Source organism: Scatophagus argus, chromosome 17 (assembly GCF_020382885.2).
Source record: "Scatophagus argus isolate fScaArg1 chromosome 17, fScaArg1.pri, whole genome shotgun sequence".
Lineage (NCBI taxonomy): Eukaryota > Metazoa > Chordata > Actinopteri > Scatophagidae > Scatophagus > Scatophagus argus.
The window spans coordinates 365,003-381,190 of NC_058509.1; the positions used below are offsets into that span (position 1 = coordinate 365,003).

Here is a 16,188-nt window from a genome sequence, read left to right on the forward strand (position 1 = left end):
GAATCCATTAGATAAACGTACTGATATATGTTTTAGACCAAAATAATAGCAACCCAAAACATGGTAACTAAATAATAATTAAAAAAAAATCTAAATTAAGTCTCTCTACTTAAAAGGCCGAGTGTCTTTTCCAGTGAACGCTTTAATGCTCTCATTTCATTGACTCAATTGGTTGAAGCGTCTGTCCGTCATGTTGATTTCCTCAGCTGATTGGTCAGACCTGTGACTATTTTCCCGCCCCTTCGTTCGAGCCCTCCTTCCCCTCGCGCCTCCCAGAACCTTCCAGGCCGCTGCAGTTCGAGACACGCCGTCAAAATGTTCGGCCAGCAGGTTTTAGTGCTCAGTAAGTACCTGAAAAATATTTTAAATCCAGCTTTAAAGCTTCTGTTCTAACATGGTGGCTCTTTGTTGCTGTTATTCCGGTTTGTAGCCGTTTACCGTCAAAACGGGCCGGCTGTGACACAAAGCGGAGACCGGTTACTAACTAGCAGCGGAGCATGTGCTTCCTCTCACCGACTGTCAATGTGCTAACCAGGCTAACTGTTAGCGTTACCATTCACAGACAACGAGCTAACAGCTAAGTGTTACCGGTGTTAGCATCGTTCACTCGTGGCGTATGTGTTCAGGGGCAGCGGGTAGCATGTTAAGATGCTATGCTAATCCGCTCTGCCCTCGCTGCTCAGCAAGGCAATGAAATGTTAGCTCGCTCGCAGGCTAACGTTTATTTCATCCATACGTTTAATGCCAAAGCCTCAGCGGCGCGGCTATGAAACCACTGCGGTGTTTTTAATGAGGAGACGTAACGCAGCGAGGTATGTGACTGTCTATTAGCTGAGAGTGCTAATGTTAGCCACCGATTACAGCGGCAGATCTTAAATCGATGATGTTAAGGCAGCCACACCCTCACTGAACTGAGATCACTTTCATCTTATATTGATAAATTACTACTGGATGCTGTGTGTGTTGTCAGGATATATAAATGCTGTAAGTGATGTTTTATTTTGACTGAAATGACAATTGAGGGTCTTGTTGGACTAAAATGTCTTTATTGCTGCTGATGGTTTTCAAATTGTCATCGTCATCAGTTAGCGCGCTGCTGACCCCCCTGAGTGCTCTAAGGGTTAAAATGTGATAAACCTCAGTATCTCAGTCGGAAGTGTCTCAGATGAGTTTTGTTCTCATTGTGCTATATGGTTATAGTTTTCTGTTATATGAAATGTGACCACACTCAAAGAGTGTGTGAAGGTAAAGATCAGTTCTCTCGTGTGTTTGGTCATGCAGGTAGTTTGAATGATCAGATTGTCAGTTTAATGTTTTACTGTCTTTAATATTCACAACATCTAATTAAGAACTAATTGTGTCTGTTAAGTATTGCCACTGTAGACTGTATAAAACAATATGTGTGTGAAGTCCTCAGGAGTGATATAAATTGTGTGTAGCTGTGTGTGGTGGTGTGTTAACCTCCTGTCTCCTCTGCAGATCAGAACATAAAGAGAGAGTCTGGACGTAAAGTCCAGACTGGAAACATCAACGCTGCCAAGGTCAGTTCAGCAACTGGTTCCCAAGCTGAGGGTCGAGACCCTCAAAAAGTTCACAGGATAAATCTGAGATGATTAATGAACATAAGACACAACCTCACCTTCTGAAATTATTTATATGTAAGCAGTGGATAAAAATAACCTTTAATTTGAATAAATTTCTCTGTGTGTGTGTGTGTGTTTCAGACCATCGCTGATGTGATCCGGACCTGCCTCGGCCCGCGGGCCATGATGAAGGTGAGATTTGTCCAACAGACATAAAGAAAGAAATTCATTAATGAACACTGAGAAGATGAAACGGGAAGCTGCTTTAGTGCACATGAAGTCAGCGATGACATCAGCGTGAAGGTTCCCACAGACGGAGTGCAGTTTTATTCCTATGAAACTGCTGTTTATCAGAATAGTTTAGCGATTGATTTTCTGTGTGTGTAGATGTTGCTTGATCCCATGGGAGGAATTGTGATGACCAACGATGGAAACGCCATCCTCAGAGAGGTGAGCATGTCCGACTCCAGCTCAGAGCGCGGCAGCATCAAACACAAGCTGTGGATCAGTATGTTCTCAACCACCTGTGTCTCCATGGCAACAGATCCAGGTCCAGCATCCCGCAGCCAAGTCAATGATCGAGATCAGCCGCACACAGGATGAAGAGGTGGGAGATGGGACCACGTCGGTTATCATACTGGGTGAGATAAAAACACTCAACTTCCTCTGGTGTTAAAAACCTTCAGCTCCAAAATGCTCTGAATGTTATTCCAGTGAAAATGAGTTTATTATTACATCACTTCCTGTTGTGATGAAGAGGATCTGTCGTTAACTGATCAGCTGATTGTCAAATGAATCAGCCCTATCGTTTTGATTGAGCTGACAGGAGGAGTGTGTGTGTGTGTGTGTGTGTGTGTGTGTGTGTGTGTGTGTGTGTTCAGCTGGAGAGATGCTGTCTGTAGCTGAGCAGTTCCTGGAGCAGCAGATGCATCCGACGGTCATCATCAGCGCCTACAGACAAGCTCTGGAGGACATGCTGGACGCTCTGAAGGAGATAAGGTACACACAGGCTTTTACTGTGAAAGAGCAGCAGGAAGCTTTAGCTTTGGAGTGATAGGTTCATGTTTCCCGTCTCGTGTCCATCCTCAGCACCCCTGTGGACACGTCGGACCGCTCTATGATGCTAAAGATCGTCCACTCTGCCATCAATACCAAAGCTCTGAGCCGCTGGTCCGAGCTAGCCTGCAGCATCGCGCTGGACGCCGTCCGCACTGTGGAGCTGGAGGACAATGGACGTAAGGAGATCGACATCAAGAAGTACGCCAAAGTGGAGAAGGTACGACTTCCTGTCCCACAGCAGCACTGACACTCTGATGAATCCTGACACTTCCTGTAACACCTGGCGCCTTGTGCTCAGGTTCCAGGTGGGATCATTGAGGACTCGTGTGTGCTGAGAGGCGTGATGGTCAACAAAGATGTGACTCACCCGAGGATGAGGCGCATGATCAAAGATCCCCGAATCGTCCTGCTGGACTGCTCTCTGGAATACAAGAAGGGAGAGAGCCAGGTGAGACACACACACACACACACACACACACACAGGGATTCTGTGTCCACACAGATGAGAGAAATCATCTGTGATTTTCCTCTGTAGACGATTAAATCTGAAACTTCTGCTGACAGATAAATTAAAACAGTTAAAATGATTGATTGATTGTCAGTTAATAGACAGTGTGTATGCATGTGTGTGTGTACAGACGGACATAGAGATCAGTAAGGAGGAGGACTTTGCCAGGATCCTGCAGATGGAGGAAGAATACATCCAGCAAATCTGTGAGGACATCATCCGTGTCAAACCAGACCTGGTCTTCACTGAAAAGGGCATCTCAGGTACAAAACTCGCAAGAGACCTGAAGTCGGTACCTTTTACCGAATCAGTCATAATTAGTATCACATCCGCCCGATTCCGGTTCAGAGGTTGATTAGTTTGTGGTGGTCGGATTCGTTGAAAGTCTCTGAAATGTTTGCTGCTTTTATGCAGTCATCAGGGGAGAATATTAACACGTTTAACGCTCAGAATATCATGACGACTTCTGTGATCAGATATTTGCTGGTTTAAGTCTTCCTCAGTTCAGACTGAACTCATTCAGTTAAACATCTGTGACTTAGACAAACATGTTGGTGAAGGTGAGTTTCTCCTGATCCACTCTGTCTTTCAGATCTGGCTCAGCACTACCTGATGAAGGCGAACATCACCGCCATCCGCCGTGTGAGAAAGACTGACAACAACCGCATCGCCAGGTAAGCTGCTCTCTCACTGAGGTCATGTGGTTCACCTGCAGCCTATCAGCTCTGAGCAGACACAGGAAGCAGCCGACGCAACTCGCCTGTAAACCGTGTGTGTGTGTGTGTGTGTGTGTGTGTGTGTGTGTGTGCAGGGCATGCGGGGCTCGTATCGTCAGTCGAACCGACGAGCTGCGTGAGGAGGATGTGGGTATGGGGGCGGGACTGTTTGAGGTGAAGAAGATCGGCGATGAGTATTTCACCTTCGTCACTGAGTGTAAAGACCCCAAAGCCTGCACCATCCTGCTGAGAGGAGCCAGCAAAGAGATCCTCGCTGTGAGAACCTCGTCTACGAACTCTGTGAATGTGCCTGTGAGGCATTCAGGGACCTCTCTGTAAAACAGTATTTGTGATTTTCAGGAGGTGGAGAGGAACTTGCAGGACGCCATGCAGGTGTGTCGTAATGTGCTGCTGGACCCGATGCTGCTGCTGGGTGGCGGTGCCGTGGAGATGGCGGTGTCGAAGCGTCTGATGGAGCGTTCCCGCGCTCTGACGGGCATCGAGCAGTGGCCGTACCGAGCCGTTGCCCAGGCCCTCGAGGTCATCCCCCGAACCCTGATCCAGAACTGTGGAGCCTCCACCATCAGAGTGCTCACGTCTCTGAGGGTACACAAACTCTCTTTAGAACATCGGCACGCTGAAATGACGCGGGGTGTTCGGCTTTGTTCGATCCATACCTGAAGCCGTTAAAGGCACCTGAGCCCCGTGTGGACGGGCTTGTTTTGTTCAGCTATGAATAGAGTCATTGATTGTGTATTGATTGTGTGTGTGTGTTCAGGCCAAACACACTCAGGACGACGGCGTGTGTTGGGGTGTGGACGGTGAGACGGGCTGCCTGGCTGACATGTCGGCTCTGGGCATCTGGGAGCCCCTGGCGGTTAAAGCTCAGACCTACAAGACCGCCGTCGAGGTCAGAAACGCACACCTGATAACTGATTGATACACACTGACAGTCAGTTGTTCTTCCAGTTCAACTTGTTAAGCCTCCTCTGTCTGTCGTGCAGACGGCCATCCTGTTGCTGCGTATCGATGACATCGTCTCTGGTCACAAGAAGAAGGATAAAGACGGTCAGATGGGAGGACAGGGAGCCGAGTAGATCCACGATCCACATCAGTCCAGATCAGCTTCAGAGTCACTGTGTCTTTGTGTGTGTGTGTGTGTGTGTGTGTGTGTGTGTGTGTGTGGACCCGACGACTCATTGAAACTTAAAAAAATGTTCATAAAGTCCAAGTTAGACACCTCTTTCCTGTCTCTGCTTTTGTTCTTTCAAGGATCAATAAAACTGAAACACACGTGTTGCTGATGTCATCAATAATTTAACATTAACGTAACAACACAGCAGGAGATTCTGGTTTGTCACTCATGTTTCACTGACAGGATTCTCACCGACGTGCTGCTGTTGAATGAAAGATAAGAACTTTATTGATCCCGCAGGAAATTGTTGTGCCAGGGTTGCAGTACAAAGAAGCAAACAAAAGTAGTAAGTAATCACACAAAATATAAAAACAGACAAAACAGAGTATATACATGGTATAGATAACAGCAGATAAGGTGTGGATACAATCTTAAAGCGTCAACTGTAGTGCAGGATAAATAGTTTTGTCCTGTGAGGAGAAAGGGGATGAGCTGAAGAGTCTGACAGCCACAGGGAGGAAGGACTTCCTGTGGCGTTCTGTGGAGCACCTCGGTGGTCTCAGTCTACGACCGAAGGTGCTGCGGCAGGACTCCAGTGTGGCCTGCAGGGGGTGGGACTTGTTGTTGAGGGTGTTGAGCAGTTTCCTCAGCAGCATATCGGGCCTGCCTTCACCCTGCTGCCCCAGCGGAGACCACCGAGTGCCAAAACATCTGCAGACATTAAAAGACCTGCGTCTCCTCAGGAGTTGTAGAGGGCGTTGGTGTTGACTGTCCGGTCGGGTTTATTGTCTATGTGGACCCTTGGATAAAAGTGACGGTAATTAACTTTGTGTCATTAATGTGTTATTATAAATAAAGCAAAATCACCACTACAAACACTGACGTTAAATTATTCATTCAGTCCGACGTTAACCGGATTTTATTCATGTGTTGACTGCTCGTTTTAGCTGGTTGTAATTTGAAAGGTGGGAGAAGACGCTCTGTCAGATGATACGGCAGCTTGTGGGCGGGGCTTAGAAGCGGCCAGCTGACACATGTAGGATGGGTCATGTGACCTGCGGCTCCGCTCATCACAACAAAGATGGCGGCTACGATGAAGCAGAGTTACGGAGTTTCTTATCTGGTTTTTCTGTTTTCTGTCTTCACTTTTTGTCAGAGTTTGGTCAGCGGAGGAGAAACGTTTAAAAGATCGGTGAGAGAATATCAAACATTTAAAATGAATTGATCACCTAAAGAAGGAAGCAACAGACAGGAAGCGAAACGATTCTGTCTGTGTTTCTTCCTTGTTAGTTTCTCATGTTTCAAATTGATCCAGTGTTTTAAATTCTCGTTTAAAGTGAAGGTCTAACATCGTTTAAAATGTTGCTGAATTATGTTTGCACCTTAAACTGAAGCGTAAAACGTCCCGTTTTATTCTCTTATTTATTACATTTTATAGAAATTCAGAAAAAGGCAGTTTCGATTCAGATTTCGCTTATTGTACTACCTTTTCAACAGTTTTCCATTTCAGACAAATCTTCAAATGTACAAAGTTGAAGTGAGTTGATTAATCATTAAGTCATTAGTTGCAGCTGTAGTGATTTTAATTGCGATCAGATTTAAAGTTTTCCTCTTACTTTAAAGTTGAGTAATTCACATTTAAAGTTTGTATTTTTTGTGTTTCGTCATGTTTGCGTATTTTGATGAAAACATGGAGGAAACTGTGACTGAATCGACGTGTCTTTGATCACTGATGGCTGATGGATGTCTGTTTCTTCTTCTCTCCCTCAGTTGTCGGTACAGCTGAACCCCAACTCCTCCTCGCCACCTCCTGGTGGTGACCTGCTGCACGTCAGAGCCGTGGGAGACAACGACACGCTTCACTTCCTCTTCTGCAGCCAGGGGGCGCCGACACTGCTGCTCGTCCACACCAACACTTCTTCTTCTACTGTAAAGGTCTGTGTGATTTGCAGGTGACATTAATCTTCTGATCTGGACCGGAGATGCTCTGAGGTTGCCTCTGATTGGTGCATACCTGTCCTGAATGATCTGACCTTCTCCTCAGGTGATGTTTTTGTGTTTCTCTCTCAGTTGAACTGGACGCAGTTCTTAGATCGTAACCACAGCGGCGGCCTGAAGGTGGAGCCAGAGTCCAGCATTCTGTACAGCACCGCCATTGTCTTCAGCAGGGTCAGAAGCAGAACCTTAAATCATTCTGTCCACCTTAAATTCACTCATTTAGTAACTACATTTGGCATTTTTCACAGGCCCTGTACTTCTCTGATGTAACCGTAGTTCTATGATGCAGAGAGACATGTTCTTTAATATCCACAAAGATATGTTTAGAGTGTATCATTCAGATGTAAATCTATTCAAATGTTGGACTGTTTCTTAACAGTCTCTAATGTTTTCTGTTCTGTTTCACCCTATGACCTCAGAGTAACCGGACCGCCGACTGCGGTCAGCTTTGCGGCGCCAAGTAATGCTGAGCTGTGATTTGTCACATGTCACGGCGTCAGGCGTCAGTTTGTAGCTTCTGTTGAAAGCGACTTGTTGCCTGTTGATTTGTTAGTCCAAACAGGGAGGAACGACTGAGTGTCATCAACATAAAAAGTCATGTTGGATGATGTTATTCTGAACCTCTGAAGTGTTTGTTGGTGTTCTGACTGAATGAAACTGTTTTGTGTCTCAGTTGTTGGAGTACGACGACATTAATGACACGGCTGATCCCACGCCAGACCTTCTCCGTCCCTACGAGCTGCAGGACTTCAGCTGGTCTCGTCTTAACCTGTCGGGTCCGACTGCTCTGCTCTGTGGAGCCGCCGCCAACTTCACCAGCGGGTCACTCTGCCTGCAGGTCGGTGTGTCGTCATGGTGACACCAGCCACAGTGTCAGTCAGTCAACAGAATCAAAATAATTCATTACTGTCAAACATTTATCTTTAATTTTCACCCAGTTTTCAGCGTTTGAGACAGAGGGACGAGGTCCATCATGGCCCCGCCTCCTTCACACAGCTAACTCCTCCCAGTTGGAGGTGTGGCTTGATGGTGTGTCGCCACGCGCAGCTCGTTCCAGGTTTTTACTGGAGCTGCAGGCGGTGGGTGGGGTTAATCCTCCGAGCAGAGTGGAGGTCCATCAATCAATTGACGATGAGTTCACGCCGTCAATATTCAAGGTGATCAATAGTTCCATCAGCATAAAGTTAGATGTTTCCTGACTAAACGGCCAATGAAAAAGAACCCTGACTTTACTTTGTAGTGCTGTTCTCACCTGGTGACCTCTTTACCTTTCAGGTGTCTCAGTGGGTTCCGTCGGTGAACGGCAGCTCTGATGTTCTGGGTTTCGTCCAGTGGAAGCCAGTGGCGTACCGTCGGTCTGATCCTGCTCTGGAGGACGCCACGCCATGCCGCCACTCTGACCCCCGGCCTCAGAGCAGCGAGTTGGTGTCTGCAGCATCCGGTCTGATACGAGCATTCTACACAGAACCAGAATCATTCGGACTGAACGTGAGCTTTGGCATAGCAGGAGAACCGTTCTACAACAGCACCAAGTTCCTCAGCTGGTCCGTTTCTTCTCAGTCATTTTCTTTGGATGATTCTCAGTACTTGTAAACTAATTCTTTTTCATGTGTTTCCTGCAGGACGGTGTTGGTGGGCTCTGGCTCTCCCTCTGTTGACTCCTTCTCTCCGCTGGTCCTCAGCCTGATGGCGATTGGTCTTGGAACTCCCACGATCCTCCTGCTGCTGGGAGGAGTCTGCATCTGTTCCCGAAAGAGGACAGCAGCCTACCAGCCAATCAACTGATGAGAAGTTTGTTTTTAAAGACTTAGGTGACGTCACTCTGACTGTACAGCTAATCAGGACCCAGGACGTTTTCCAAGATTTTATTTTCTTTTATCTGTTTTTACCGGTGAAACATCTCTCCTCAATAATTCTGATAACTCATAATCTTTTTCAATGACACATTTGTTTCCTTTGTTTTTTAAACTATTATGCTGGTGTTTTCCTGAGTTTGTATCATCAGATTCTTCATGATCACAATACTGTCTAACTTCCTAATTTTAAAAGGTGGACTAAGGAAACCAGGACTCTGTGGAGGAACGGGTCGGCGTTTTGTTTTTTTTGGGTTTTTTTTTTTTGTCTGTTATTCCAGTGATGGACAGCAGATGGCAACAGTGCACCAGTAAACATGCATGTAAACAAAGTTACATTCGAGTCAAACAGGAAACACTGCATGTGAAGAGAAGCGTTTCTAAGGTTTTGCTTCTTGAGTTAAAGTCCTAGCAAAAACTGGTCTCTTTATTAAAGGTTTAGTGACACCCAGTGGTGAGGATGCAGACTGCAACAAACTGAACACCACCCGTGTCCTCGCCTCCTCCGTCTCTAGAGGCGGTGTTTGGGTTGTCCATTCGGGGCTACTGTAGAAACATGGTGCACTCCGCCAGAGGAGCAGCTGCCCCCTGTAGCTCTAAAAGTTTCATTGTAAGGTAGTGAAAACATCATCATGAATTCTTACAGCAGATCCTGATTCCGACACAGCGGACCTTTAAAGCAGTAAAATCTGGTGTTCAATACGCACGTTTTATTTTTTCCATTTTTGTTCACTGTTTTTGTGTTTAATAAAAACAACAAAAAAAAGTTAAATGTGTTTGAAGAATTTGACAAATCAGTTGTGGTTTCACCAAAGTAAAACTGTAAAGTTTAATTATTTTATCTTAGTTTATTTTGTCTGAAACTTCACAGAAAACTAAAGCATTTACAGTCAAAAAATAACAATAAAACCATTTGCTGCGTTCAAAGACACTCAAACATTTGACTATTGGCTGCTGAATTCAACATTTTTAAGTAGCAAAAGAAGAAACAGCAGTTTTGACCAATGAGAACATTTGAATGATTTCAGATTTTTCCACAAACTTCTGTCACATTAGTTTCACGCTCTGGAGCAGGGACCAATCAGAGGCCAGCGAGAGGTGAAGCCAACCAATCAACTGAAGGATTTCCAAACTGTCCAGTTAAATCTGAGGGACTTGTTTTTCATTCCTTCAGGAATAAGTTTTAACAATTTGCTGCACTCACTCTGACTCCCGTCGCCAAGAATTTAATTCAGATTCTGAACAACAGCACAACAGTCAAAGTGAGGAAAACCATGCATGTCCGAAGTAAAAACTCGTGGTTTTCACTGGACATCAGATCAATATTTTGTCTCCACGTGGCTCCATCTGTTTAGACCTCGTGGTCCACAGCTCAGTCTGTATTCAAGTTTCAGCACATCATCTGACGCTGAAGAGTGAAGCGAATGTCTCGTCTTTCAGACCCGAACCAGGATTGCTGAGGTCCAGTTCTGATCCAGTTCAGACTGGTGTAGGTTACAAACAAGGGTGAACTCTGACTCACTGCTTCACTCTTTTCCCTTTCAGCATCAAAGTTAGATTTGACTCAAACAAGTGAACAATTTCATCTTCTGATTTCAGCTTCATTTGTGCTTGCTTAAATAAACATGTCAGTTAAACTTCCACCAGTTCACTCTCAGCTTTCCGATTTCAAACAGCTAAGAAAAGTTTGCTGCTTGTTGTTCTGTTTCTAAACAACACACAGTCCGGTTCTGTTTAGTCCTGATCCCTGATGGGCCTCAGCGAATCTTCAGTGTCAGGGCACTTCAAACTCCACCTGCTGTTAAAATACTGCTGCAGCATAAAAAAAACCCACACTTGGTCCTGGTGCAGGAGTCCCTGCTGTCCTAGATGGACTCAATCTGACGGCGGACTTTCTCTGAGGCGAGGCGGTCGAGCCAGCGTTGACGGATGACCACCAGGATGGCAAAGACGGCCGTCAAAGCCAACATGGCTCCCTCGAACTTCCAGAAGAGGTGTTCCTCCATCACGGTCGAACGACAGCTGGAGGGCAGTTAATCAGCTGTTAGTATAACGCACAGCACAGGTGGGAAACACTCGTGCGCAGGTCGTCCCCTCAGGCTGCAGCCCGACAAGTAAAACTAGTGTGAATGCGGCTCTCACCTTTTGTGCTCGTCTCTGTTGGATCGAGTGCAGTTGACTCTTTCCACGTATCCCGTCGGCCCACACGCCGACCACGACCTCTGAAACAGCATACATACAAACGCCAACATGGGCTGTTGTCATGACAACCACCAGCCACAAACCAGTCAGATTTAAATGTGCTTTGGATTTGGACACTCACAGTCTGGAAGGCGTTACACTGCGAACACTCTGTGGTGACCACGAACTCCTCCAGCAGCCAACAGGGGGCGACCTCCGGCTTCACTGCAGTCACTGCAGGACGAGGAGGAGAAGAAGAGGGTCAGAGGGGTCAGGAGCAAAGAGCAGCACACTGAACATATTTCAATTTCCCAGCAGTCCCTGCTGCTGTTGTTAAATCTTCATGTCAGTACCTGAAGTTTTCTCATCACTCAGCAGAGCCGCTCCAAACACTCTGAAACGACAAAACATTTCAGAAAATCAAGTATGGAAGGTCTTCATGGCATCTTCACATTCACAGCAAACACAAAAAACACAAAGCAGCCAACAGAACTTTCCAAAAAGACCAGCAGAGAACCTTCGAGAACCTTCGGTACACCGAGGCTCAGTCTGTTATCACAGACCTCAGAATCACAGACTGACCTGAGGGAGACGAGGCCCCAGAACAGAGCGTGGAGAACGAGGACTCGAGGCCGACAACAGGCCACGGGGATCCGACAGTCACTCTCCATCAGCCAGCTCCTCCACCGGGACGAGACCACAGCCACCCTGACACTCTGCACCTGGTGACTGACCAGGTACTGACTGGTCCTGGACCTGCTTGCTATCCGATTCCCAGCTGGTTTCTGTTCACATGGTGAGCAGAGCGAGCAAAGTGTTTCAGGGCTCCAAGCTGCTGAAGCCTGAAAGACAAAACTGATCCGTAAGTCCGATTTGTTCTGACCACCATCAGTCCGTTGACCAACATGACGCGGGTTATTAAATGTATTATTTCCTCAGACTGTGAGTTTGAGTCCGTTCTTCTTCGTTCCTGACGTCAGTAAACTGACTTGTGACGGACTCAGCAGTGAATCCACTCATTAAGAAACTCATCTGCAGACTGAAATCACGTGGTGTCCTTCTGATGCTGGTCAGCGCTGCTGATCGTCACATTTGCAGGTTCAGTCCTGTTGTCTTGTTCTTGTTCTTCCTTATTCTTTATTAGAGTCGACCTGCCGGTTTGGGTCACAACTGATCGCAGTTTATTCAGGATAATCAGTCCGCACTGCCGACTGGAGTTTCAGTTCAGGTCATCTTATCTTTGCTGACCTGATTTAATAACTTAATTAATTAATCACAGTCTCTACCTGACCTACAGTTACATGTTTTTCCAAGGAAACTTGCTGTTTCCTAAATCACTGAGCCCTAACTTACATACATTATCGTTTGTGTTTATCAAAGTTCATTTTTGTTGTAATTTCTGCCTTTTGTTTGTCTCCGTACAGACAGGCGCTAGCAGGTTGGCTAACAAGCTGACAGGCGTAATCATGTTATTCCCTTTTCTTTACCAAACTGAAAGACGACACAGAATAGTTTAACGACTAAATGTGAAATACTACTTATAAGAATAGTACTGATATCTGATGACAAACAGTCCAGCTGTTTTCCTGCTTATGCTAACAGTTAGCCAGACGTCATTTATTTACCAGGGTACACGCTAACGTCAGCTAACAGTTAGCTCAGCTCCAGATTCGAACACTTACCGTCAACAGCCGCCATTTTAAAGTCAACACGGGATCACAGAAGGGATAGAAGCCGTTTATATCCGACGGAGAGACACAAACTGACTGTTAAATCTACCGATTTAATCCACCGACTGTTACCGAATTTGTCCGAGGCCGGAGACCGACGGGTTAGCAGCCTCAAATAACACAGATGACGCTTCCGGTACAGACCTTTTATTTCAAAATAAGTGTCTTAGATTTTTAAAAAAATGCGTTTTTGAAAAACGACCCACAAGTGGTGGAAAGCTATATAATATGAAAATGAATGAAGGAAATAATGTTTAAAAACTAGAAATCATAATACCGAAGTCATTTTCTGCACTTGCTCCGTGAATGAGAGCCAATATCTACATGGAATATAATCGTATCAAGTGTAACATACTGTGATGAAATACTCGAAGAGTTAAAGCAAGCCGTCTGGACTTGTGAAGGTTTGTCTTCAAGTCCAGACGCTTTAACTCTTCGAGTGAATATGATCTGGATGACTGAGAATCTCCACAGATAAGAAATGAAGTACATACTGGATTATTTCATGGCGTGTGTTTATATGCAAGCTGCTGTACGAGTGAAAGCTTTTACATTGAAGGCCAAAACGCGTCACTTTCTGTCCTCTTTTCCCGCTTCCTGCGCAGCCTCGTTTTGGTGTTGGTGGACTGTCAGAGAAACGGCCATCACAGGGCCATCTCCGCAGCGCCTCCTCGTGGTGCAACCTGCTGTTTGACTCAGCGAGTTAATCTGTTTAAGCAGATTCCTGTCTAATTTGTAACCGAACACGTTCATCAGGAACAACATGCATTCATTATCACTGAAACCGGAATGTCAACTGGAATCCTGAGGAAGACCATGTGATACGCTGAAAGCACCAGAGCAGCAACCAGCCCTGTATTCAATTTGTATCTGTAAGTCGTACGTCTGGACTCAGAGTGACATTTCATCCGTTAAAAACCGAGTCGGACGCCTTCTGTTTGCTACAACACAAGTCAGCTCGTTTGTAACGTCATTCAGCCATTGTTGCCATAGCAACATCCACCGGTTACAAGCAGCGCCAGCTGATAAACGACACATTACACAGCATTTCACGCCTAACAAGACCACAGCTGTGTGTCCACAGGCAGCAGTGAGGCAGTGTTGTGTATCTCCTTCTTCTTTTCCTTCAGGCGTCGCCACAGCGAATCATCTGCTTCCATCTCACCCTGTCCTCTGTGTCCTCTGCCCTCACACCACCTACCTCCATGTCCTCCTTCACTACATCCATAAACCTCCTCTTTGGTCTTCCTGTGGACTTCCTGTCTGGCAGCTCCAACCTCAGCATCCTTTGACCAACACTGTCCCTCGTCTGAACATGTCCAGACCATCGCAGCCTGGCCCCTCTTTATCTCTGAAACATCTCACACGAGCTGTCCCTCTAATGTCCTCATTTCTGATCCTGTCCATCCTGGTCACGCCCAAAGAAAACAAGATACAAGATACAAGATAGGTTTATTTGTCACACACACAATCATACACAGTACAATGTGCAGTGAAATTCTTTATGTCTCTGCCACCAAAAAAATAGGTGAGTAAAAATTAAATATTGTAAAATAGAAACCTTATAAAAATAATAAAATTAAAAAAGTGAAAATGTGCAGTATTTACATGTACAGTATTTACATGTAGTGCAGGTGGGAGTGGGATTGTCCAGATTAACGCTCACTGTTGATCAGACGGATGGCCTGGAGGAAGAAGCTTCTCCTCATCCTCTCAGTGTTGGTTCTCAGGCAGCAGAACCGACGGCCTGATGGCAGCAGGGAGAAGAGTGAGTGTCCGGGGTGATGGGGCTGCCTGAGGATCTTCTCAGCTCTCGACCTGCATCGTTTGGTGTAAATGTCCTGCAGGTCGGGTAAGGTTGTTCTGATTGTCCTCTCAGCTGAGCGGACTTCCGTCCTGAGGGCTGAGAGGTCCTGCTTTGTGCAGCTGCCCCTCCATGTGGTGATGCTCCCACTCAAGATGCTCTCAGTGGTGCAGGTGTAGAAGTTCCTGAGCACCTTGAGGGGGAGCCTGAAGTCTCTGAGGCGTCTGAGGTGGAACAGACGCTGCCTGGCCTTCTTCACAGTCCTGTCAATGTGCAGTGACCAGGACAGGACCAGAACAGGACCGAGGTATTTAAAACTGTCCACCCTCTCCACCTCAGACCCGGCGATGCAGAGTGGACGGATGTCCTTCTGCTGCTTTGTCCTGTAGTCCACTGCTACCTCCAGCTTTTCCTCAAAGCCACTTGTCTCTAACCATACAGCATCGCTGGTCTCACCGCTGTCCTGTGAACCCTGAAACTTTGATCGGAGGTCTCATTTCAGAGACTGTGAATGAAGAAATGAGAACACCTGGATCCCCGTGGACAGCGACACACCTGGCCAGACTGAATGTTCTGACTCCGCCCCCACCAGCAGAACTTCTGCAGGTTACACTGAGACAGACAGACAGGGACAGAGAGGGACAGACACACCAGTCTTGTATGAATTACTTTGTCTCACTCAAATCAAAATGTTTCGTTGTTTGTATATTAAAAATTAGGTTTCAATTTGGGCTTGCCAATAAAGTTTCATCAAATTAAACAGACAGACAGCTGGACATGAGGTCATTCTGTCTGCAGGTGACTCAGGTGAAGTCAGCGGTCGTCTCAGGGACATCGGACAGGAGGGAGGATTTGTCGCCCCCCCTCTTGTCCCAGCCTCCCACAGCTCATACTGGTCTGCTGTCACGTCACCAGTTCAGGCAGCTGGTCGTATGAGGTTTTACCAGGATGGTGACTCTGCGTCTCTTCAGGCGTCTACAGAGTCCAGGAAGTCGACTGAGTCCCTTCCTGTTCTTCACAGAGGACACCATGTCTGAGTTCACTGACGCTTTGACCTGACAAAGATACGAGCAGAGGAGGAGGTGAGACGACGCAGGACAGAGTCCACAGAGGGAGGAGGTCAGCTGGACGGATGAGACGGACAGACACAGGACTGAAACTCAGGAGGCGGCTTTGTGTCCTGAGCTAATCCAACCAGAACACTAACAGGTCTCAGAGCTCACTGGGACGCAGTCAGCTGCTGGATTATTGTCCTCGTTGGGCCTGACAGCAGAGGAACACAGAGCGTACTTCACGTGTTATTGATCAGCTCCGTGTTCTCCCAGCATGCACCTGTCTTACCTGCGGTCGAGCTGTCGCAGGTGTGAAGTTGGGCAGACTGCAGTCGAGTGTGTACAGACAGCAGATCAGCAGCAGGAAGATCACACACACATTGAACCTCATCGTTCTATCGATCGGTCGATCGGTCAGTCATCTGTTCATCGACAGGCTCTCGGCTTCTCCTTCATCTCTCGTCGAAATACAAGATAATCCTCTTAGTCTGGTTTAGGAGTCACGTGACCAGGCGATGACATCACACTGAGGTTACCAAAGTTCACTTTGAGACAGTAGAAGAAGAAGC

The 16,188-nt window shown here is 46.5% G+C and overlaps 4 protein-coding genes across 6 annotated transcripts in view; 3 read left to right on the forward strand and 1 right to left on the reverse strand.

The window, feature by feature from the left end:
* Positions 1–16,188, forward strand: part of LOC124074339 (zinc finger protein 184-like) — a 155,998-nt gene that overhangs the window by 130,786 nt on the left and 9,024 nt on the right. The gene's annotated exons all lie outside the window — the stretch shown is intronic.
* On the forward strand, positions 197–5,109 carry cct3 (chaperonin containing TCP1, subunit 3 (gamma)). The gene is made up of 14 exons (XM_046417198.1): positions 197–343; positions 1,480–1,541; positions 1,725–1,775; positions 1,971–2,033; positions 2,128–2,224; positions 2,465–2,582; positions 2,673–2,859; positions 2,941–3,090; positions 3,281–3,413; positions 3,743–3,824; positions 3,962–4,142; positions 4,227–4,472; positions 4,645–4,776; positions 4,871–5,109. Exons 1-14 carry the CDS (start codon positions 316–318, stop codon positions 4,961–4,963), a joined length of 1,623 nt encoding a protein of 540 aa, XP_046273154.1. The 5' UTR covers positions 197–315; the 3' UTR covers positions 4,964–5,109.
* On the forward strand, positions 6,037–9,624 carry LOC124074361 (glycosylated lysosomal membrane protein). The gene is made up of 7 exons (XM_046417221.1): positions 6,037–6,193; positions 6,772–6,936; positions 7,072–7,170; positions 7,673–7,837; positions 7,938–8,156; positions 8,275–8,543; positions 8,622–9,624. Exons 1-7 carry the CDS (start codon positions 6,083–6,085, stop codon positions 8,782–8,784), a joined length of 1,191 nt encoding a protein of 396 aa, XP_046273177.1. The 5' UTR covers positions 6,037–6,082; the 3' UTR covers positions 8,785–9,624.
* On the reverse strand, positions 9,686–12,902 carry jtb (jumping translocation breakpoint). Of its 2 annotated transcripts, none has more exons than XM_046417241.1 (6): positions 12,716–12,902; positions 11,616–11,875; positions 11,387–11,427; positions 11,176–11,267; positions 10,995–11,074; positions 9,686–10,874 (listed from the first exon to the last, which is right to left on the reverse strand). In XM_046417241.1, exons 2-6 carry the CDS (start codon positions 11,702–11,704, stop codon positions 10,718–10,720), a joined length of 459 nt encoding a protein of 152 aa, XP_046273197.1. In that variant the 5' UTR covers positions 11,705–11,875; positions 12,716–12,902; the 3' UTR covers positions 9,686–10,717. The 2 variants fall into 2 exon arrangements, with proteins under 2 accessions (XP_046273197.1, XP_046273198.1); XM_046417242.1 differs by lacking the exon at positions 12,716–12,902 and adding an exon at positions 11,975–12,153.